The sequence below is a fragment of the Ranitomeya imitator genome, chromosome 3 (genome assembly GCF_032444005.1).
Source record: "Ranitomeya imitator isolate aRanImi1 chromosome 3, aRanImi1.pri, whole genome shotgun sequence".
NCBI classification, from domain to species: Eukaryota; Metazoa; Chordata; class Amphibia; order Anura; family Dendrobatidae; genus Ranitomeya; species Ranitomeya imitator.
Window position 1 is genome coordinate 197,945,612 of NC_091284.1, and position 22,384 is coordinate 197,967,995.

At 44.8% G+C, this 22,384-nt stretch overlaps 1 protein-coding gene across 1 annotated transcript in view; it reads left to right on the top strand.

Moving 5' to 3' along the window:
- The window catches only part of MOV10 (Mov10 RNA helicase), a 154,875-nt gene extending 138,673 nt beyond the window's left edge, over positions 1 to 16,202 (top strand). Inside the window, exons 20-23 of the mRNA XM_069761738.1 lie at positions 656 to 781; positions 2,795 to 2,883; positions 5,114 to 5,238; positions 15,770 to 16,202. Coding sequence (XP_069617839.1) covers positions 656 to 781; positions 2,795 to 2,883; positions 5,114 to 5,238; positions 15,770 to 15,834 — 405 coding nt within the window. The 3' untranslated portion in view covers positions 15,835 to 16,202. The remainder of the gene's footprint in view (positions 1 to 655; positions 782 to 2,794; positions 2,884 to 5,113; positions 5,239 to 15,769) is intronic.
- The last annotated feature ends 6,182 nt before the right edge of the window (positions 16,203 to 22,384 follow it).

A 22,384-nucleotide genomic window follows, 5' to 3' on the forward strand; every position in this document is an offset into this window, starting at 1 on the left:
AGTCGCAATTACAATAGTTGCAACGCATGGGGTACAATGACGTCTTAGGCCTGCTATCAGCAGGGTCTAACAGGGCATGTCTGTGTAAAACTGACAGGTCTCATTCATTGTAGTATAGAAGTATTGCAGTGTATGAGATCAGCAATCAAAGTGAAAAATGCTAGTAGAACCAAATTAAAAAATTAAAAAAATAAATATCCATAATTGGTACTGAACTACAAACTGTCACAATACTTATCCTCTACATTAATCATCATAAAGAATATGGTGATACAAAAAAACTGTTTTGGAAAGTATATAGTGTGCAAAAGTTAAAAAAAGCCAACAACAAAAGCCTTTTATGTAATTTGAGATCACTGTATTCATACTGACTTGAGGTACAAAGCTATCCGATCACTTTTACAGCACGGTGAATGGTGTTAAAAAATTAATTTCTAGGGTTTGTTCATCACTTACCCCGATGATGCATGGCGTAAAAAAATGCCTCCTCAAAATCTGTATAAGGGCTAATTCAGATGTCCATTTTCACAAATAGATCTCGTATCTAGTACAATATATGGGGTTACAGTATTCTGGAAAAACTTTTTTGTTAGTTAGGAATTAAAATGGCAGAATTGATATAATGCTGATGATTACACACTGTCCCTTTTAACAGATTGGCTCTGTGGAAGAGTTTCAGGGCCAGGAACGGAAGGTGATCCTTATATCTACAGTGCGGAGTTGCATGGATTATGTAACTTTTGATGAAGAATTTAGTCTTGGATTTCTGAAAAATCCTAAGGTAAGTTAGAAGAGATGTGAAGCATAAATATGCATGGCACAGCTAAATATCCTTGTGCAGTCTATAACTTTCAGAAAACATCACTGGACTCTGACTGCTGTTGCAGTAAACCTGTGTACCTCCTGGTGCGTATGGATTAGATTAGAGCAGAAATGGTATGCCAAACTCTGGCTTATGGGACAAATCTGGCCCACAGAGTGATTCCAGTCAGGTCCCACAAGTACATTTGTCTCACGATTCCCCCCGCCTGGCATCACACTCTCAACTATATCGGCTTCCTAGATGCCGATACAGTTCAAAGCAATGATGGAGGAGGGAGTATCACCTGACGCACGCACACGCGCATGCGCACACGCACACAGGCACAATGGGCACCATATCGTTATTATCATGCAACCACTGTACTGAGCTGTGCAGAGGACCTGAAGAGATCAGAGCAGCTGGGAAACGGGCAGAGGTATTTTATATTATTTTTGTTACATTCGGCGGGAACGTTAAAATATCACACGGGGACACATCCGCATACAATGCATGACTACGCATGTCCATGCATACACAATGTTAAAGATAGGTAGGCAGGATGGATGCGGATGTATGCGCATCTGAAGGTAAGAAGTACGCAGCCCTATGCTGCGTACACAAACTTTACTGTGAAACCGGCCTTACATAGGGAAGGGGAGCTCAGCAGCTCTCCTGGAGTCTGAATCTTTGCTACACCTGCAATTTACATCCACTACCGAAGACAGTATGAACTAGGCAGAGAAGCATGGTGTTGAAGATAAATGGAGCAAAATGGGGTAATGAAGAAAATTCCAAAGAGGTTTTTGGTCTTCAGGAAATTTCTGTCCCGAAGTGCAGGTTGTTGTAAATAAATACACACCCAAAATAGCTTAAAGCAGATTTCTCAGTGCAAGATGTGTAACAATCTGCTCTCATTGATCTCCCTGACAAACTGTAGAAGTGGATAGTGTCTGGAGCAGAGAGGAGTGTGATTGACATTTCAGCTTTCATCACAGCAGCCAGTGTGAGGCGGAGCAGCAGTACATCAGAGCTGAGTTTTCTCATTGCAAACCTTTGTCGCCTCAGCTGTAGGTCTCCCTCACACTAGCTGCTGTGATGAAAGCTGAAGAAGTGTTAGTAATCACACTTATGTCTGCTCTACATTAGGAACTACATAATTGCACACTGCTGTGTCTCACACTGAGAAACCTGCTCTAAGCTGTTATTGGGGGCATGTTCTTCTTCCTCCTGCATGTTTCTGCCTGCTTAAAGATTTGTAAATATTTGTAAAAAGTACATGTATTCAAATGTGTGCAATTTTCTTTGCTTATCAAGAAAATTATGTTATAGCATAAAATGGAACTGCCTCACATAGTAACCATTATTCCCATCATCCATTGGACATTCGTATCCTTCCTTCATCATTCATATTCATCCATTCATTGTTCACCATTCATCATCCATCCATTGTCTATATATATAATTGTCTAAGGGTTTTTCCGTCTTTCTGTCTGTCTGTCTGTCTGTCCAGGAAATCCCGCGTCTCTGATTGGTCGAGGCCGCCAGGCCTCGACCAATCAGAGACGGGCACAGCATCGACGTAGAAATCCCACGTCTCTGATTGGTCGAGGCCGCTAGGCCTCGACCAATCAGCGACGGTCACAGGGACGATGATGTCATAAAGGACGTAGACATCCCGCGTCTGATTGGTCGAGGCCGCCAGGCCTCGACCAATCAGCAACGGGCACAGTATCGACGTAGATGTCATAATGGTTGCCATGGCGACGATGTCATAAAGGTTGCCTCGACGAATCAGCGACGGGCACAGTCTGCCGCGAATTCTGGAATCATCATTGTCCATATACTACGGGGACATGCATATTCTAGAATACCCGATGCGTTAGAATCGGGCCACAATCTAGTTATTCATATTCCTCATCCTCATTGAAAATAATGTCATTTTTGACCTCCCGTTAAATCTTCTAACTGTAAATGTTCTTTTTGTCTCATCAGAGATTTAATGTGTCCATAACAAGAGCAAAGGCCCTCTTGATCATGGTTGGTAATGCCATCATCCTACAGAAAGATCCAATTTGGTCTCGGTAAGTAACAGATGGTTATGCCTGTATACAAAGACGATTTTATCAAGCATCTCAGCATTTAGAATTCAGAGTGACTTTGTCCCAGCTGATTAGTGAAAGCTCATGCAGTAGAGAGAGAATTGCTTAGTAATGTTAAGGGAAACTTTGGTAAAGATTAGGGAAATCAAATTCATACTGCTTAGCTGCGTTTTCCCAGAGACATGCATAGACATGAGTCCCAGCATGTTGTGTGCTCTTGTCAACCATAAAAGCTATTGTGCTCGCCTCCATTACTTTGGGGCATTGTTGTCTCTTCATCAACACAAGTTGTGTTTTATTGTAAATGTATACACACACAAACCTTCATGCACGCGCGCTGTGTGCATATATATAATATATGTGTGTGTGTGTTGTGTTATTACAGACACAATGGAATCAATGAGTCTCACCAATTTTTTTCAACTCTTTATTCATAGAACAGTTTTAACCAGCTAAATAAAGCAGATCTAATAAAGTGTTGGGATATGGTGGATTAGAAGGTTTTCGCCTTGTTCCTATTTTAACAGAACATCAGGAGTGGCAGAGTTGGCAAAACCAAATGTGGGCATTTAGGAGTTGACCTTGACCATTACTGGTGGCCCTTGGATAGGGACTTTAAGTTTTGAAGAATACTTTTAGTGGGATGACCACATTAAAGTGTAAAGTGTGTATTTACAATAAATATCCGGTAAAAAATGTAGTGTATTTGCAAAACTGTACATCCTTTTCATGCGTAATGGTGTCCTATGCTGACTTCCTGTGATTATTGGGTAGGTCCACCCTCAGTTGTGAGCTGACATGTTCCATAGCTTATATCACATGTAGTGTGATCAATAAATAAATGATCCCCACTATGGTACTAATATAAAAAACAATATTTTATTAGGATAACCATTTCCATAAAAATGTTTTTACAAAATATCTATAACTGCATGTAAAGAGTACAAGATCCACAAACAAGGGACAATACTGCCATAGGTAATCTCACTAACAATAGGGCTGATATATAGTATGCATATGGACTCACAATCCGTCACTACAAGTCATCACCGAAGCACAAACATATGTATATATTCATAACCTTGCAGCGATGTGAGCAATAGGGCAAATGATACTAGTACACTTAATAAATAAAATAGAGTAATTGTACCCTCTATGCTGACACTACCTGAGCGTGTGACGCTGATAATATAGGTGCTACAATGACTAATAGCGGTTAAATGGTTACCTTGCAATCAGCCTGTGGAGATACCTCGGCGTCCCTCTGCCCCGACGCGCGTTTCGCAATGCTTCTTCGGGAGCAATTTTCTCCACAATTCTGAGGAGGGAGATGAGATGAGATGTTCGCAGAAGCTAACTGCAATGTAACCGTAGGAGGTGCATATACAGTACTTCCTGGCTAAAGGGAGAAGTTGATATCTATCCTCAGAGAAGAAAGCAAACTTGAAGAGGATTGAGTAAATACTAAAAAAAAATAAAGGGTGAAAAATTACGTTCCAGAATGTTTTTTTTTCCCCTCCCATTTCTGGGAAAACCTTAATAAATGTCCTGTTGCAAGGACCTTACCGACAACGGTATCATGCAACTGGTCTGTAGAAAGTTTCTAGTATATAGACATAGAGGCTGGACAGAATCCTGCACTGAGCAGGGGGTTGGACATCTTTGAAGGTCAGTTCCAACTCGAATATTCTATGATTCTATGATGTATCAAATCGGGTGAGTCCTTGCTGTTTTGAGGGTAAAGGTGGTGCTCTCCAGCACTATCATGTTGTCCATGTGACTCTTGTGTTGAATTTTTAGGCCAGAAGGCTGGGACTACATAGTTACTTTGGCAGCGCGATGTTTACTGTGGCCAAAGATTGCTCAAATATTCTACTAACCAGCAATATAGTAGAAACTAATATGGTCATGTTATGATGCGCAAACCACAAAAAAATCAAATTACCGTATTTGTTTTTTGCGACTTGCATGTTGCAGTTATGGCTACCTGCCGGTTGCAGCGCGGCCACACTCACTTTGATTACACTGTGTAGGAGTGGCATTGTGCAACCCAAGTTACACAGTGTGTGTCTTAGCCAAAGTTGCCAAGTAGACCCAGACGTAAACCTAAAAATATATCTCTTGGAAAGAACAGGCACAAATCTGTTGATGGTTAACAATGACGGAACCCACTTTTATGAACTCCTTGTTAATATTCTCTAATCTTAATCAGGTTTCTAAAGTTTTGCACTGATAAAGGTGGTGTTCGTGGCTTCCAAGCAGATGACCTCGAAGATCTGAATGAATCTGAACTGACAGAACTCTTTGGAAATATGAGTGTTAATGACCCACCAGCTTGTAAGTAAAGAGAATCTAGAGCATACATTTACTGTTCCTGATGCCATTTGATGTACTGTAGAGTATTTTTCTTAGGGGAACAATGGCTACCGGTGAGCCAAAGCTCTGTCAGCATCTATAGTGATGGATTTCAAGCTTTATTTCTCTAGCTGTAGTAAAATATTTTGGGTTAACCGAACACTTGACTGCGGTATTCTCGAAGCTTCCTTCCAACTAACTCCCTTCAATAACAACTCCACCCTTTAACAGCCCTGCTCCCGCTCCCACGAAACACCCCTTCATCCCAAGTGAACACTCGTACACCTTTTTCTTTGGATAAATTGGCCAAATCGTGCTTTTATTAACAGACATTACAATAAATAACTTTTTGTAAGGAGTTTCTTAGAGCTCCAAAACCTGGCGGAAACCAGTAAATAATGATTAACAGATAGGCATTACCCCAATCCGCAACCACAGGCTCGGGGGCGCCTTTGTTGTCGGAAAATCTTTTCCATAACACCGACTCTCGGGGGCCCCCACCCTGTAGAGCCACAAAATCCGCCAGGCAATTAACCAAAATCCAAACATGAAGGGGAGGTTACCATCTACCTGATGTACAATCCCTCCCTGACAATTTTGCCAGCAACTCCAAGAACCCCCTCCCCATTGCTCGCCGAAATGACCCAATGACCACATCATCCAACACTTTTGATATTTTTACCTGACTTGAACCCCTAAATTAAAGGGCAAGACCTTTGCTCTTGGTACCTCGTGCCGATTGCTAGCCCTTACCCTTTCTCAGACAAACACTGCTCCACTGTAAACATCCCCCCCTTTACTGTCCAAGCCCTCTGAACTGTTGACCCTTCTGAGCCCCGGGCTTCTAACCATATTCATTTTAACCCTTGCTTGCCCTACAAACCAAGTCATGGGGCACTCTTCCCATGTTTTTTCTGAGGGCGACGTTTTAACTTTCCCTTTTATCTCTCTTAAGCCCTTCCCTACCTGTGACGCCACGTAGGCGTCATGAAAGTCTGTGCCAATCCGACCTGTGACACCTATGTGACATCATGGTGGGATCGCGTTCCTGAAGGTCGGGTGAACGGGTTAACTCAAATGTCACCCGACCTGCAGGTACAGGGGAACGTGATTGGCTTTGCCCCCCGTGGCTACAATCGCTTTGATTGGCTGTTGAAAGTGAAACAGCCAATCAGAGCGATTGTCATATTTCACCAATGAAACTTGGTGAAATATTACAATCAGGCCATGGCCGATGCTGCAATATCATCGGTCACGGCTGATGCTGCAATATCATCGGCCATGGCTGGAGACTGGGATCTGCCCCCGCTGTCAGTCTTTCCTCCCCTCAGTCCTGTCCTCCGCTGTCCTCCTCTCCCCTCCGTTCTGTCCTCTGCTCCCCCCGCTGTCCGCTTTCCCGTCCCCGTTATATCCCGAGTCCCGGTGTCCCATTGTCTGTCCGTCTTCCCTTATGGGTGCCGCCATCTTCCAAAATGGCGGGCGCATGCGCAGTGCGCCCGCCGAATCGGCTGGCAGATTCATTCACTCATTCATTCATTCCAGGTACATTTTGATCACTGTGATAGACCCTATCACAGCGATCAAAATAAAATAGTAAATAAATCCCCCCTTTATCACCCCCGTAGGTAGGGAAAATAATGAAATAAAGAAAATTGTATTCATTTTAATTTTCCCTTCCCCCATGACAGCACACCTGAGAGAGGGATCTGCCCAGCCAGGACAGGAAACCTACTGAAAATAAAAGGGCGGTACCTCTCCCTCGCTTCAGTTGGGTTTATGTCCTGACTGGAACCCTAGTGCTGAAATCACGGTGGTTTTTTGAAGATGGATGATCCACTCACCCACTCCTGTCCCGGCACTGGAAGAGCAGGTAGAGCGCCTGTATGTCAGCCTTCAGGTTGTGGAAGCGCCATTCACAGGTCCGGTGGGCTTAGCGCACATGCAGGCATTGGTTCAGCGCAGTACTGGGTCCTGGGGCTCTTCTGCAGCTGCTGCACCGCTCTCCCTTCTTTGCCGGCGGCCTTCAGCTCTGTGGCCTGATTTCTGGGTGCACGGACGGCGCTACACGCAGGGCACGCTGGGAATGGGCGTGCCTGTGTGACTTCAGTGCTGCGCGCCGGATCCAAGATAGCGGTGCCGATGGCACGAATGCTGGCCGGGATACAAAAGACGAGAAAGTGACTAGGTCCTTAGAGGATGTTATGTTTGGAAGAGAAAAGGAAGCGTACATTCCCAGTCAACGCTAGGGAGAAGGCCCTTATAGAGAAGGAGTGGAAGAAGCCTGAGAAATCTGGTAGCCTCCCCTCATCGTCTAAAACAGGGGTCCCCAACTCCAGTCCTCAAGGCCCACCAACATGTCATGTTTTCAAGATTTCCTTAGTCTTGCCCAGGTAATAATTGCATCACCTGTGCAATGCAAAGGAAATCCTGAAAACATGACCTGTTGGTGGGCCTTGAGGACTGGAGTTGGGGACCTCTGGTCTAAAAGACTGTATCCCTTCGGGGAAAAAGATGCAGAGGTGTGGGATAAAGTCCATAAAATTGATGGTGCGGTAGCCAGGTCATCTAAAAAGTCATCCCTACCCTTAGAGGACTCGTGCATGTTAAGGGACCCATTGGTCAAAAAGGCGGGTGAGTTCTTAAGACACACCTGGGAGGCGGCCGCGGGGGGTCTGAAACCTGCAATAGCCGGAACATGTATTGACCGCTCCCTTATAGTCTGGCTGCAACAGATAGAGGATCAGTTGAAAACTAAAGTACCAAGAGAAGAGGTCCTAGCCAATATGACACTGGTAAAAGGCGCTGCAGGCTTCCTAGCGGATTACTCAGTAGACTCCGTAAGACTGGCAGCTAGGGCGGCAGGCTTATCTAATGGGGCTAGGCACGCTTTATGGTTAAAGGGGTGCCCGGGCGACTTGCCTTCAAAAAATAGACTTTGTTCCATCCCATGTGACGGCCAATTCCTCTTTGGTTAGAAGCTGGAGGATATTTTTAGAGAAAGCAGAGGATAGGAAAAAAGGGGTTTCCTCGCCTTCCAGTGGATATTAGAAGACCTTCTTTTCGGAGGGGAAAATTTAATAGAGGCCGCCCCCCAGGAGATAGAAGGAACTAGGATTTCAGAGACCGAAAAGGATCTGGGAACATGTTTAAGGGACCCTCTACATAATCAAAAAAGCCCTCCCAATGACGCCAGGCCAGAGGTAGGGGGAAGACTCTTTCTTTTTCCCTGCCTGGATAAATATCTCCCCCAGTCATTGGGTATTGAGTGTCATCAGAGACGGCCTAAAAATAGACTTTATTCGTCCACCTCGACAGACTTTTGTTTTGACACCCCACAGAAAATTCCCAAAAGAACAACTAGCCTTGGAAGCGGAGGTATTGGAGCTAGTGCTAAAACGGGTTCTTGTAGAAGTCTCGAAGGAAGAGGAAGGAAGAGGGTTTTATTCCCCTCTTTTTGATACAGAACCAGATGGTTCACTAAGGACTATTGTCAACTTGAGAAAACTAAATCGGTCAGTAGTAAATTGCTCCTTCAAAATGGAGTCGGTAAATACAGCGATAAAAATTTTGTTCCCTAACTGCTTCATGGCGGCTATAGACTTAAAAGATGCTTATTATCATGTCCCAATCCATTTGGACTATCAAAAATTCCTGAGGGTAGCAGTATATGTCCAAGGACGACTCAGACACTACCAGTATGCAGGCTTCCCATTCGGTCTTTCTATAGCGCCAAGAATATTCACCAAGTTAATGTCAGAAGTCATGTCTTTCCTCCGTTCTTGAGACAGTTATAGTCCCATACCTAGACGACTTCCTTATAATAGGGAGGTCAGTAGATCACTGTTTCGGTCGCAGTCACTTCTCCTGTTTGTCCTAAATAGTATTGGGTTGGAAAATAACCTTGTTTTGATGACATTTAACACCAGAAAAAGTTCAATCCTTCCTCGGGTTGGTTCTGGACTCCAGGCACAAGCTCTGTCTCCTACCGGAGAACAAAATAATCAAAATACACAGTCTTGTGGAGTTGGCAATACAGCAGCCTGTAATGATGCTAAGAAAAGCAATGTCCCTGCTAGGATCACTAACATCCTGTATACCCGCTGTGAGATGGGCACAATTTCACTTGAGACAATTACAGTGGGAGGTCCTGTCAACACAAAAATTGTTAAAAGGGCATTTAGAGGGAAAAGTACACCTTTCAGTGGGCATGAGGGATTCCCTAATCTGGAGGACTATAAGGGATAATTTGGCGTAGGGGGTTCAGTTGTTAACTCTGATAGAGGATGTGATCATGACAGATGCAAGTGGTACGGGATAGGGTGCACATCTAGGTACCCTCTCGATACAGGGGTCCTGGTCCCGGCCAGAAAGAGATCAGACGACAAATATGAGAGTTATGGGCTGTCGAAAGAGCCTTAAAACATTTCCTCCCTATCCTTCAGGGTCGTCATACCAGAATCATATCGGACAATTATGCAGTGGTGGCTTATATCAACCACCAAGGGGGAACAAGGTCTTTTTCCATTATGGGGGCAACATCTGTCCTCCAGTTAGCAGAACATCACCTACTATCCCTCACAGCTTTCCACATAAAGGGTGTCGAAAAAACACAAAAGCAGACTACCGATGTCTCAAAAGGTTAAAACAGGGAGAATGGTCATTGAATTCCCGGGTATTTCAACAGATGTGCAGGTCTGGGGCAAACCGGTAATAGACTTATTTGCCACTCTTCACAACAAAAAGGTGGAGAGCTTCTGCTCGTTAGATCCGAGAGAGAAGCCAGTTGCGGTGATGCCCTTCAAATACTGTGGAAGTTCAGCATTGCTTACGTGTTTCCACCAATAGCTATGATTCCGATAGTAGTAAGAAAGATCAGAATGGAGCAAGCGAGGGTAATTCTTATTGTTCCTTCTTGGCTGAAAAGACCATGGTTCTCCTTCTTAAGACGGATGTCAGTAACCGATACATGGATTCTAGCAGAGCTTCCGGACCTGCTTGCCCAGGGACTAGTATGCCACTCTCAAGTGAAGGGTGTCCATCTAGCAGCCTGGAATTTGAGAGGGCATTATTGAGTCAGCAGGGATTCTCACCAGCGCTAGTCTCCACCCTGTTTGAAAGTAGAAAAGTGATCACATTGAAGAGGTTTCTGGAATTTTTTGGGGCAACCTTTGGGGGACGAGGCTCCTGTGGGTGCTGTGTTTGAGTGTATTGGTTGCCAACCCTAGGTGTAAACCTGTTTGTAGAAACTCTAAGTACAAGTGTTGGCTTTAGGAGCCTTACAGTGGGGCAAAAAAGTATTTAGTCAGTCAGCAATAGTGCAAGTTCCACCACTTAAAAAGATGAGAGGCGTCTGTAATTTACATCATAGGTAGACCTCAACTATGGGAGACAAACTGAGAAAAAAAAATCCAGAAAATCACATTGTCTGTTTTTTTTAACATTTTATTTGCATATTATGGTGGAAAATAAGTATTTGGTCAGAAACAAACAATCAAGATTTCTGGCTCTCACAGACCCGTAACTTCTTCTTTAAGAGTCTCCTCTTTCCTCCACTCATTACCTGTAGTAATGGCACCTGTTTAAACTTGTTATCAGTATAAAAAGACACCTGTGCACACCCTCAAACAGTCTGACTCCAAACTCCACTATGGTGAAGACCAAAGAGCTGTCAAAGGACACCAGAAACAAAATTGTAGCCCTGCACCAGGCTGGGAAGACTGAATCTGCAATAGCCAACCAGCTTGGAGTGAAGAAATCAACAGTGGGAGCAATAATTAGAAAATGGAAGACATACAAGACCACTGATAATCTCCCTCGATCTGGGGCTCCACGCAAAATCCCACCCCGTGGGGTCAGAATGATCACAAGAACGGTGAGCAAAAATCCCAGAACCACACGGGAGGACCTAGTGAATGAACTGCAGAGAGCTGGGACCAATGTAACAAGGCCTACCATAAGTAACACACTACGCCACCATGGACTCAGATCCTGCAGTGCCAGACGTGTCCCACTGCTTAAGCCAGTACATATCCGGGCCCGTCTGAAGTTTGCTAGAGAGCATTTGGATGATCCAGAGGAGTTTTGGGAGAATGTCCTATGGTCTGATGAAACCAAACTGGAACTGTTTGGTAGAAACACAACTTGTCGTGTTTGGAGGAAAAAGAATACGGAGTTGCATCCATCAAACACCATACCTACTGTAAAGCATGGTGGTGGAAACATCATGCTTTGGGGCTGTTTCTCTGCAAAGGGGCCAGGACGACTGATCCGGGTACATGAAAGAATGAATGGGGCCATGTATCGTGAGATTTTGAATGCAAACCTCCTTCCATCAGCAAGGGCATTGAAGATGAAACGTGGCTGGGTCTTTCAACATGACAATGATCCAAAGCACACCGCCAGGGCAACGAAGGAGTGGCTTCGTAAGAAGCATTTTAAGGTCCTGGAGTGGCCTAGCCAGTCTCCAGATCTCAACCCTATAGAAAACCTTTGGAGGGAGTTGAAAGTCCGTGTTGCCAAGCGAAAAGCCAAAAACATCACTGCTCTAGAGGAGATCTGCATGGAGGAATGGGCCAACATACCAACAAGTGTGTGGCAACCTTGTGAAGACTTACAGAAAACGTTTGACCTCTGTCATTGCCAACAAAGGATATATTACAAAGTATTGAGATGAAATTTTGTTTCTGACCAAATACTTATTTTCCACCATAATATGCAAATAAAATGTTAAAAAAACAGACAATGTGATTTTCTGGATTTTTTTTTCTCAGTTTGTCTCCCATAGTTGAGGTCTACCTATGATGTAAATTACAGACGCCTCTCATCTTTTTAAGTGGTGGAACTTGCACTATTGCTGACTGATTAAATACGTTTTTGCCCCACTGTATAAAATTGTAATTTAGCCTCCACTAGGTGGGTGACCTGCTTTATTAAATCATGTAGTAGATCTAGACCAGTGGTAATTCAGAAAGTTCCCCCCTGGGATTTGAATCTGATTTTAGAAGCTCTAACTAGGAGTCCATTTGAACCTTTACAAGAATTGTCAGCAAAGCTTCTCACTCTTAAAACAGTGTTACTGGTAGCTTTAACATCAGCCCGTAGGGTGAGCGACTTGCAAGCCCTGTCTATATGCCCTCATACACTCAGATGTTTGAGGACAGGGTAGTTCTAAGACCAGATCTGGCCTATCTACCTAAAGTAGTTCTTAATTTCCATAGGAGTCAGGAAATTGTATTATCCTCATTTTGTGATAATCCTAGGAATCAAGGGGAAGAAAAGTTTCATACATTAGATGTAAGAAGGTCCATGTTACAGTACATATCCATGACCAGTCAGTGGAGGAAGGATCAGTCCCTATTTGTAGCTTTCCAGGGTAGCAGGAAGGAATATGGGGTATCCAAAAGTACCATTGCCAGATGGATTATAGAGGCCATTAGCTTGTCCTATGCTGCATGTGGCGCTCTGATCCCTGAAGTCATCAAGGCTCACTCCACCAGAGCTGTGGCTACTTCCTGGGCAGAAAAAGTGGAGGTATCGATTGATCAGATATGTAAGGCCGCTACCTGGTCCTCACAGTCAACCTTCTTTAAACATTACCGACTGAATCTGTCCTCCTCGGCTGATCTTGCCTTTGGCAGAAAGGTGCTGCAAGCGGTGGTCCTTCCCTAAGGTGTTTTTCTCCAAAAATCTCTCAGGTGTGCTTTCATGGGGGAAGGGAAAACACCAAGTTACTTACCGGTAGCTTATTTTTCCAGAGCCCATGACAGCACCTATATTTCCCTTTTTTCACCCTTTGGTGTGCACTTTAGCTGGGTGTTTTTTTTGTTTTATTAATATGATGTGGTGATAGTTTGCAATGTGAACTACCCAGGGGGACGTCTCATGCTCTGAAAACCAACTGAAGCGAGGGAGAGGTGCCGCCCTTTTATTTTCAGTAGGTTTCCTGTCCTGGCTGGGCGGATCCCTCTCTCAGGTGTGCTGTCATGGGCTCCGGAAAAACCGGCTACTGGTAAGTATCCTTGGTGTTTTTCCACTAGGGTTAGGGTTGGAATTAGGGTTAGGGTTGGAATTGGGGTTAGGGTTGGAATTGGGGTTGGGGTTGGAATTGGGGTTGGAATTGGGGTTAGGGTTGGAATTGGGGTTATGGTTGGAATTGGGGTTGGAATTGGGGTTAGGGTTGGAATTGGGGTTAGGGTTGGAATTGGGGTTAGGGGTGTGTTGGGGTTAGTGTTAGGCTCGTGGTTAGGGTTTTGATTAGGGTTAGGGGTGTGTTGTGGTTAGGGGTGCATTGGGGTTAGGCTTGTGATTATGGTTAGGGTTGGGATTAGGGTTAAGTGTGTGTTGGGGTTAGTGTTGGAGTTAGAATTGAGGAGTTTCCACTGTTTCGGTACATCAGGGGCTCTCCAAACGTGACATGGCGCCACCATTGATTCCAGCCAATCCTGCGTTCAAAAAGTCAAACACTGCTCCCTCCCATCCGAGCCCCGACGTGCGCCCAAACAGTGCTTTACCCCAACATATGGGGCATCAGCGTACTCAGGAAAAATTGCAAAACAACTTTGGGGGTCTATTTTCTCCTGTTACCCTTGGGAAAAAAAACAATTGGGGCCTAAAAAATTATTTTTGTGGAAAAAAATTATTTTTTATATTCACAGCTCTGCGTTATAAAAATTCTATGAAGCACTTGGGGGTTCAAAGTACTCACCACACGTATAGATAAGTTCCTTTAGGGGTCTAGTTTCTAAAATGGGGTCACTTGTGGGGGGGTTTCTAATGTTTAGGCACATCAGGGGCTCTGCAAACGTAACATGACGGCCGCAGACCATTCCATCAAAGTCTGCATTTCAAAACGTCACTACTTCCCTTCCGAGCCCCGATGTGTGCTCAAACAGTGGTTCCCCTTCACATATAAGGTATCAGCGTACTCAGGACAAACTGGACAACAACTTTTGGGGTCTAATTTCTCCTGTTACCCTTGTGAAAATATAAAATTGTGGGCTAAAAAATCATTTTTTGAAGGGAAAAAAAGATTTTTTTATTTTCACGGCTCTGCGTTATAAACTTCTGTGAAGCACTTGGGGGTTCAAAGTGCTCACCACACATCTAGATAAGTTCCCTGGCAGGCCTAGTTTCCAAAATGGGGTCACTTTTGGGCGAGCTCTAATGTTTAGGCACACAGGGGCTCTCCATACGCGACATGTTGTCCGCTAATGATTGGAGCTAATTTTCCATTCAAAAAGTCAAATGGCGCTCCTTCCCTTCCGAGCCCTGCCGTGTGCCCAAACAGTGGTTTATGACCACATATGAGGTATCTGTGTACTCAGAAGAAATTGCTCAACAAATTTTAGGATCCATTTTATCCTGTTGCCCATGTGATAATGAAAAAAATGAGGCTAAAAGAAAATTTGGGTGAAAAAAAAAAGTACTTTTTCATTGTTATGGATCAATTTGTGAAGCATCTGGGGTTCAAAGTGCTCACTATGCATCTAGATAAGTTGCTTCGGCAGTCTAGTTTCCAAAATGGGGTCACTTGTGGGGGAGCTCCAAAGTTTAGGCATACAGGGGCTTTCCAAACGTGACATGATGTCCACTAACTCGATTGGAGCTAATTTTCCATTCAAAAAGTCAAATGGTGCTCCTTCTCTTCCAAGCCTTGCCGTGCGCCCAAACAGTGGTTTCCCCCCACATATGGGGTTTCAGCGTACTCGGGACAAATTGGACAAAAACTTTTGGGGTCCACTTTCTCTTTTTACCCTTGGGAAAATAAAAAAAAATTGTTGCTAAAATATCATTTTTGTGATTAAAAAGTTAAATGTTCATTTTTTCCTTCCATGTTGCTTCCGCTGCTGTGAACACCTGAAAGGTTAATAAACTTTTTGAATGTGATTTTGATCAGCTTGAGGGGTGCACTTTTTAGATATTTATTTGGGTATTTTCTGTCATATTGACCCCCAAAGTCACTTCAAATGTAATTTAATCCCTAAAAAAAAATGGTTTTGTAAAAATGAGAAATCGCTGGTCAACATTTAAACCTTATAACTTCCTAAAAAAAAATGGTTTTGTAAAAATGAGAAATCGCTGGTCAACATTTAAACCTTATAACTTCCTAAAAAAAAATTGTTTCCAAAATTGTGCTGATGTTAAGTAGACATGTTTTGTGTCACATAACTCTCTGGTTTAACAGAATAAAAATTCAAAATTTGAAAATTGGAAATTTTAGCATTTTTTTCACAAATAAATGCAAAAATTATCAACCTAAATTTACCTCGAACATGAAGCCCAATATGTCACGAAAAAACATTCTTAGAATCGCTAGGATCCGTTGAAGCTTTCCTAAATTATTACCTCATAAAGGTACACTGGTCAGAATTGCAAAAAATGGCCAGGTCATTAAGTTCAAAATAGGTGGGGTCATGAAGGGGTTAAGATCTGCTCTAATAAACCTCAGCCTGTTATCAATCCGCACAACATGATATTGACATAACTAAGTATTATATGTTCTGTTATTTCATAGGTGAGCGGAGTGGCGAGAGTGCAGTGCAGCAGCAGGGGGAGCCAGCATGGAGACATGAGCATTAACTTGTGCTCGCTGATGAAGATACCAGATTTATACTTCTGCATTAGCGTCTATATGCTTTTCCCTCATTCAAGTGCATTTCCATGTATTATGTCCTCTTGACAGATTGTTAAATATTCTTTTCTGGTGTCGCTGTGTAATATCTTTGTTCTCCATGTTTTAATTCTTATAGTTAATATCAACCAGCTTTTAGGAGTCCTGTTATGTAATTTTTTTTGCTTACTTTCTTACTTTCCCTATATAGCAGTAGATTTGCTGTTCTCTATGGTATGAAATCTGGACTGTAACCTATAGGGTTCTAATTGGCGCCATACTGGCCATCACCACTTTTTCCCCAGAGTAAGATATAACGAAAGCTCTGTTTGCACTTTTTTGGATTTCATCATGGTTTCCAAGATCCATTCAGTAATTAATTGCAAGAACACTTTAGTTTCCAGTGCTATTCATGAAGTTTGATAAACCTCATTAATGCCAATGGGGTCTCTACACCTGACAGTAGCCATAGCAAAACATCATTTCAACATCATGGGCTTGTTGAATGGAAGCTATGATTTTAGCATGTGAGAAAATTATTTGACCAACAAATCGAGCAACAAAATGGTAAAAATATCTTTAATGGGTGATTCAGAAGTGATTGTCAGCATAATTAGGCGACGTTAATATTCCATTTTTCATTCACGTCTTGTTCCTTCAGAGCTTGTCTGAAGTCATAGAAAACGTAAGTTGGACATTTGTGCCGACTGGGCCATTGATTGTAATGTAGTCGGAGTGACTGTGTGCTCTGTCGGACATAATTTCTGTCCGTATCTACCTACTTGAGACTAGCTCCAAGATGTAGTCGGCCTCGTCTAAATCCCATTTCCATTCATACAAAAGCCCCAACGAAGCCACTGACAGAGTAAAACTCGATGTGAACCCGGCCTTACTATGCACCTTAGAACAGAGAACACAACATAGCTTTTCCTAGAATCTTCACCTGCTCTTCATAGTTTTCAGTTTTAAAGTCAAATTATGTCTATACAAATTTTAAATTAAAATTAAATTTATTAATAACTATTGCGAAACCAAATCTTGATCCTGACAAACACTCAGCACAAATGTTGTTGTTTGGTGATTTATACAGGTATTGCCTGTGAGGGTATACCGTGATAATTTACTCTATCACTGCATTTACTATTGGTAACACTCAGCACACATTGGATATTTTTATTACAGTTTCTCAATATTCATTGATTAGACTAAAATTGTTAAATTATCACTGAATTGTATAATTTGTTTATAAAGGGGAATTTCTGGAGTATTAGGGTATGTGCACACGTTTCTGTGAGGGCTGCGGTTTTTCCTGCGGATTCCGCTGCGGGTTTACACCTGCAGTTTTCTATTGGAGCAGGTATAAACCCGCAGCGGAATCCGCACAAAGAATTGACATGCTGCGGAATGTAAACCGCTGCGTTTCCGCGCGTTTTTTTCCGCAGCATGTGCACTGCGGATTTCGTTTCCCATAGGTTTACATTATACTATAAACGCATGGGAAACCGCTGCAGACCCGCAGCTGTGGATCCGCAGCAAAATCTGCAGCGTGTGCACATACCCTTAAGGGTTGTTGTTTTTTTTTGTTTGTTTTTTTTTCCTCTTCACAAATGTTTTGAAATCCTTACTTTTGCCACCAATGACCTGATATAGAGATGCTAATCTGGGCAAATCAAGTTGTTTTTTTCTTTCTGATTCCATTGTTTACACATCCTAGAATTGTCAATCACAAATGTCAATTGGATTAGTAATGTGGTGGAGGGATAAAGGGTGTAAATATGTGTGGTGTAAGTTTTTTTTTTTTTTTCTTTTTTTTAATACCTGATGTTCATAAAACACAAACAATCTTAATTATTAGGCCTCATTCAGACAAGTGATTTCTCTCATAAACAAAGAACTGCACAGCTTTCATCAGTGATTGGTCAGTACGCTATAAAAACTGATGGAGGTTTCTACTATGAAAGTCAGTGAAAAACAGACCATACATACACAAAAAATGGACAGCACTCTGATGCCTTCTAAGGACCCATAGATTGGATTTAAGTTTGATCTGCAATTTGGATGAAAATCGGACATGTTACTGTTTTGATGTGGACCAATTGGTCTGCAAAAATACACGGACCTGTACACCACACCATACACTATAAAAGGTACAAGTTCTATCGGCAAAAACCTCTGATAGGAGTACATGGAAAACTGGCATCTGAGTGAGCCCACTATTGTACCTGATGTCCTGTTTATACAAATTTAGAATTGTGATTTATTTTTTATATTGTAATAATAAAGGTATGTTTTAAGCTGTGACTTGATGAGTTATGACTTGTGGCATTAATTTTATATAACTTACTAATATTCTAAAAGATAGAGCAGGCCGGAGCGAGCTGTCCTTCTCCCCCCCCAGATTGCGTACGTGCAGGCCGACATGAGGGGTTTGGAGCAGAAGGGTAGAGGGTGGGGTTATTTTAAGGGGTGGGGGGTAATATGCATTAAGGGAGTTTATAGGGCAATGAGGGGGTGGGGTTAACTAGTTCCCGCTGTGGAGGCAATCAGGAGATACCTACAGGATGGTAGCAGTAGAGCAGATGCTGCAACGGCTGCGGGTGGCTGCGGAAAATCAGCCTCCAGGCTGGCTGAAGTCCCAGGTGGCCAGAATCCTGGGCGGAGGCAGCGGGGACATTCCGTCGGTGGCTGGCAGCGAGCGGCGCTCCCGCGGGTCCGGCCTCCAGAGCGCTTATCCCCGGATGTGCCTCAATGCAGGCGCAGGAGCCTCTCCAGGGACCCTCCAGACCGAGTGCCCGCCTGCAAGCGTCCAAGCAGGGCCCGGTCCAGGAAGAATCCACCTGCGGCGGTGGATAGGCCTTATCCTCCCTCGCTCCGGTGGGCGGGGCCTCCACACGCCGGACCGTTGGGTGCTTCCGGTGATGTCATGGCGGGTCGCCGCGGTGATGCTTCCGCTGGGCAGCCCGCTTCCTATGCAGGACAGAGACAGTGGGGGAGAGCCTGTGCTGCTGCAGCAACGGGCAGCGCCGCCGGACTTGTAGGGCTGCTGGGCCTGACCAGTGACCCTGGATCATCACCTGCTTCATCAGCCAGATCTGGGAGGAGCCGTGTCCGAGGGTCTGAGGGGATCGCCTCTTGCGGTGGGTCTGTGCAGGGGTGCCTTCACATCAGGCCGCATTGGGATCGACAGCAGCGGGCCTGGACGGGGCCGGAACGTCACGGTCCTCATCGCGCGACAAGCCACAGCTTCCAGGGGGTCCACAGAGCGGATCGGGAGCCGGTGACTGCTGGACGAGCGGGACGTCTGCGGCTGGGGGGACCCCAGCTCCCCTGCTGCCTGGTGAGCAAGACTGTCTGTTCTGTTACCGACGCTATCGTTTTCACCGGTAGGGGGGGTTAGTCAGGCGGGTGGGGCGGTGATTACGGGGGAGCATGCGAGGGTTCGGTCTAATTTGGGGAATGAAGGGGTAGGCGAGTTGTTATCTAGCGTCCATGAGTTGCTCACACGGTTGGGAGGTGTTAGGTCGGTGCCGTCACCTTTGGCTGCGTGGGTTGGTCCTACGGACTTGGGTCTAGGTGTGTAGGGTGGGGGTTCTTTGGCACCGAGCAGGTCATTGGAGCCAGTGTCCGTGCAGACGGAAAAGGAGGAGGGCGGGATTTGTTTGGACGATAAAGCGCGGGGCAAGGTTTATGTTTGTTTTGAGGGGCTGTTGGGGGCTCATTTAAAAAAGGAAGTAACATAGTAACATAGTTAGTAAGGCCGAAAAAAGACATTTGTCCATCCAGTTCAGCCTATATTCCATCATAATAAATCCCCAGATCTACGTCCTTCTACAGAACCTAATAATTGTATGATATAGTAACATAGTTAGTAAGGCCGAAAAAAGTGAGGGAGAAGATTTGGAAAGATGAGTACGTGGAGATCTTTTCGCTCCTTCATTTGGAAAAATTTAATTTAGATAAGAGCAAGAAGGAGGACAGTAAGAAGGAGGAGGAGGAGAAACGGGATGGCGTCTTATTCCTCAGATTTTCGTGAACTGGCTTCAAGCGTTCGCGATTCTGGCGAGTGTAGTTGGCGAAAAGGCTCCTGAAAACTGTTCTGCCTTATTTTGCTATATGGATTCGATAGGTGAGGCACACAAGGCATATGGGGGTCAGGCCTGGCTCCGGTACGACGAGCAGTTTAGGCAGCGGAAGGCGGTTCGTCCGGCGATGGGATCAGAAGGACATTGGTTTGTGCTTGTGGGTTATGGCGCCAACAAAATTTGGCCATTCCTTTCAAGGCGGGGCCGGAACTCCTGGCCAAACTGCATCGCAAGGAAGTTCTTCGGGATCAGGAGGTCAGTCCGGACAATCGGGAGGCCAGAAGCATGGTTTATGCTGGCAGTTTAATGACTGCCAGTGCAAATTCGGAGCTACTTGTAAGTTCAAGCACGCGTGCTCGCACTGCAGTGGATCTTCCCATGGTGCCGCCAAGTGCTTTAAGAAAGGGAAGCCAAAGGGCAATTCAAAAGGGGGTGACGCCAGTGAGGCTGGATGCGATGGTCCCCTATCTAAATCGGTTCCCGGATTGGGAAAAAGCGGAGTTATTGTTATTGGGTTTTTGCGATGGTTTTCGTATACCCGCTCATCCTTTTGGTATACCTCAAGTTTTGAAGAATTTAAGATCAGCCGTGTTACACGCTGCTGTGGAAAAGTTGAATAAGGAGGTTTCGTTCGGTAGGATGTCCGGACCATTCCCTGTTCCGCCACTAGAGGATTTGGTAGTTTCGCTGTTGGGCGTGGTTCCAAAGAAGGAGCCAAACAAGTTTTGGCTGATTCAGCATTTGTCATACCCTTGGGGGAGGTCCGTGAACGACGGGATAGATCCAGAGCTTTGTTCTGTGGTTTATACGTCTTTTGACGAGGCAGTTCACTGGGTGCATAGTTGTGGTAGGGGTGTGCTGTTGGCCAAGACCGATTTTGAGTCGGCTTTTCGGTTACTACCTGTTCATCCGGATGAGGCTGTTGGGTTGCTATTGGAATGGGGGTTTTTACGTTGATAGATGTTTGCCGATGGATTGCTCGTTGTCTTGCGCATACTTTGAGGCTTTTAGTTCCTTTCTTGAGTGGGTCGTTCGGGATGTGTCTGGTTTGGATTCACTGGTACATTACTTGATGACTTTTTGTGCATCGGGCCGGGTCGGTCCGGATGTTGTGACATTGCATTGAAGACAGTGATCTGGGTGGCAGAACGTTTTGGCGTCCCGTTGGCGCCGGAAAAAACGAAGTGCCTAGCACGAGTCTTTCATTTCTGGGCATTGTTATCAATTCAGTTAACTGGGAGTTTCGGTTACCGGAGGAGAAAGTGGTTGGATTAAGAAGGGAGGTGGCTCGAGCGCATCGCTTAAAGAAGCTGCCATTGCGTGAGGTTCAGTCCCTTCTCAGTAAATTGAATTTTGCTTGCAGGATTATCCCAATGGGGAGGGTGTTTTCACGTAGGTTAGCTGGTGCCACCGCGGGGGTTAAGGCCCCGCATCATTTTGTTCGCTTGTCTAGCGAGCACAAAGCCGATTTGGAGGTGTGGGACAGTTTTTTGGCACGGTACAATGGCCGTTCGTTGCTGATGGAGGAAGTGGTGGGTAACGCTGACTCGAATTTATTCACCGATGCTTCGGGCGGTGTTTGTTTTGGCACCTTTTTTTGGTGGCCGGTGGTATGCCACTAGGTGGCCCGATGACTGGTTCGGTTCTGGGTTAGTGAAGAACGTCACTTTGTTGGAAATCTTTCCTATCCTGGTTGCCGTTTATCTGTGGAAGGAGGATTTGCGCAATAGAAGGGTTCGCTTTAATTGTGACAATATGGCAGTTGTCTGTGTCATCAACAGTTTGACGGCATCTTTTCCCCGGTTATCAGGGTTCTTCGTCAGTTGCTGTTGTTCTGCATGTCTATCAATGCATATATCACGGCGTCTCATGTGCCTGGAGTGGAGAACTCTATTGCTGACTGTCTCGATTTCAGTGGGAGTGTTTCCGGTCTCTGGCCCCGGATGCAGAGGAGGCGGGGCTGGACTACCCGCCAGAGCTTTGGAGCGTGGTATCCGGGCTGCAGGACCTTTGATTCACGCATCTTTGGCACCCAACACTTGGTCGGCATACCGGTCGGTATGGTGTGATTGGGAGTCCTGGTTGTTGTCATGCGGGGCTTCTAACGCGGGTGAAGATCAAGTGGGTGCCTTGTTGTTGTGGTTGAGATGCGGTGCTGATGAGGGGTGGTTGCCGACGAAGGTGGATAGAGTTAGGTCGGCTTTGGCCTTTGGTTTTCAGCTTTGAGGATTGCGGGATTTGACAAAATTGTTTCTGGTGAGGCAGGCGGTGAAAGGTTTTAGAAGCAGGGTGGGACGAGGGGATCGCAGGCGCCCAGTCTCTTTTGGCATGTTGAAAAAGGTTGGCGTGCGTTTAGACGAGATTTGTATATCCAACTTTGAGGTGGCTCTTTTCCATTGAGCCTTTTCCCTTGCATTTTTTGGAGCTTTGAGGGTTG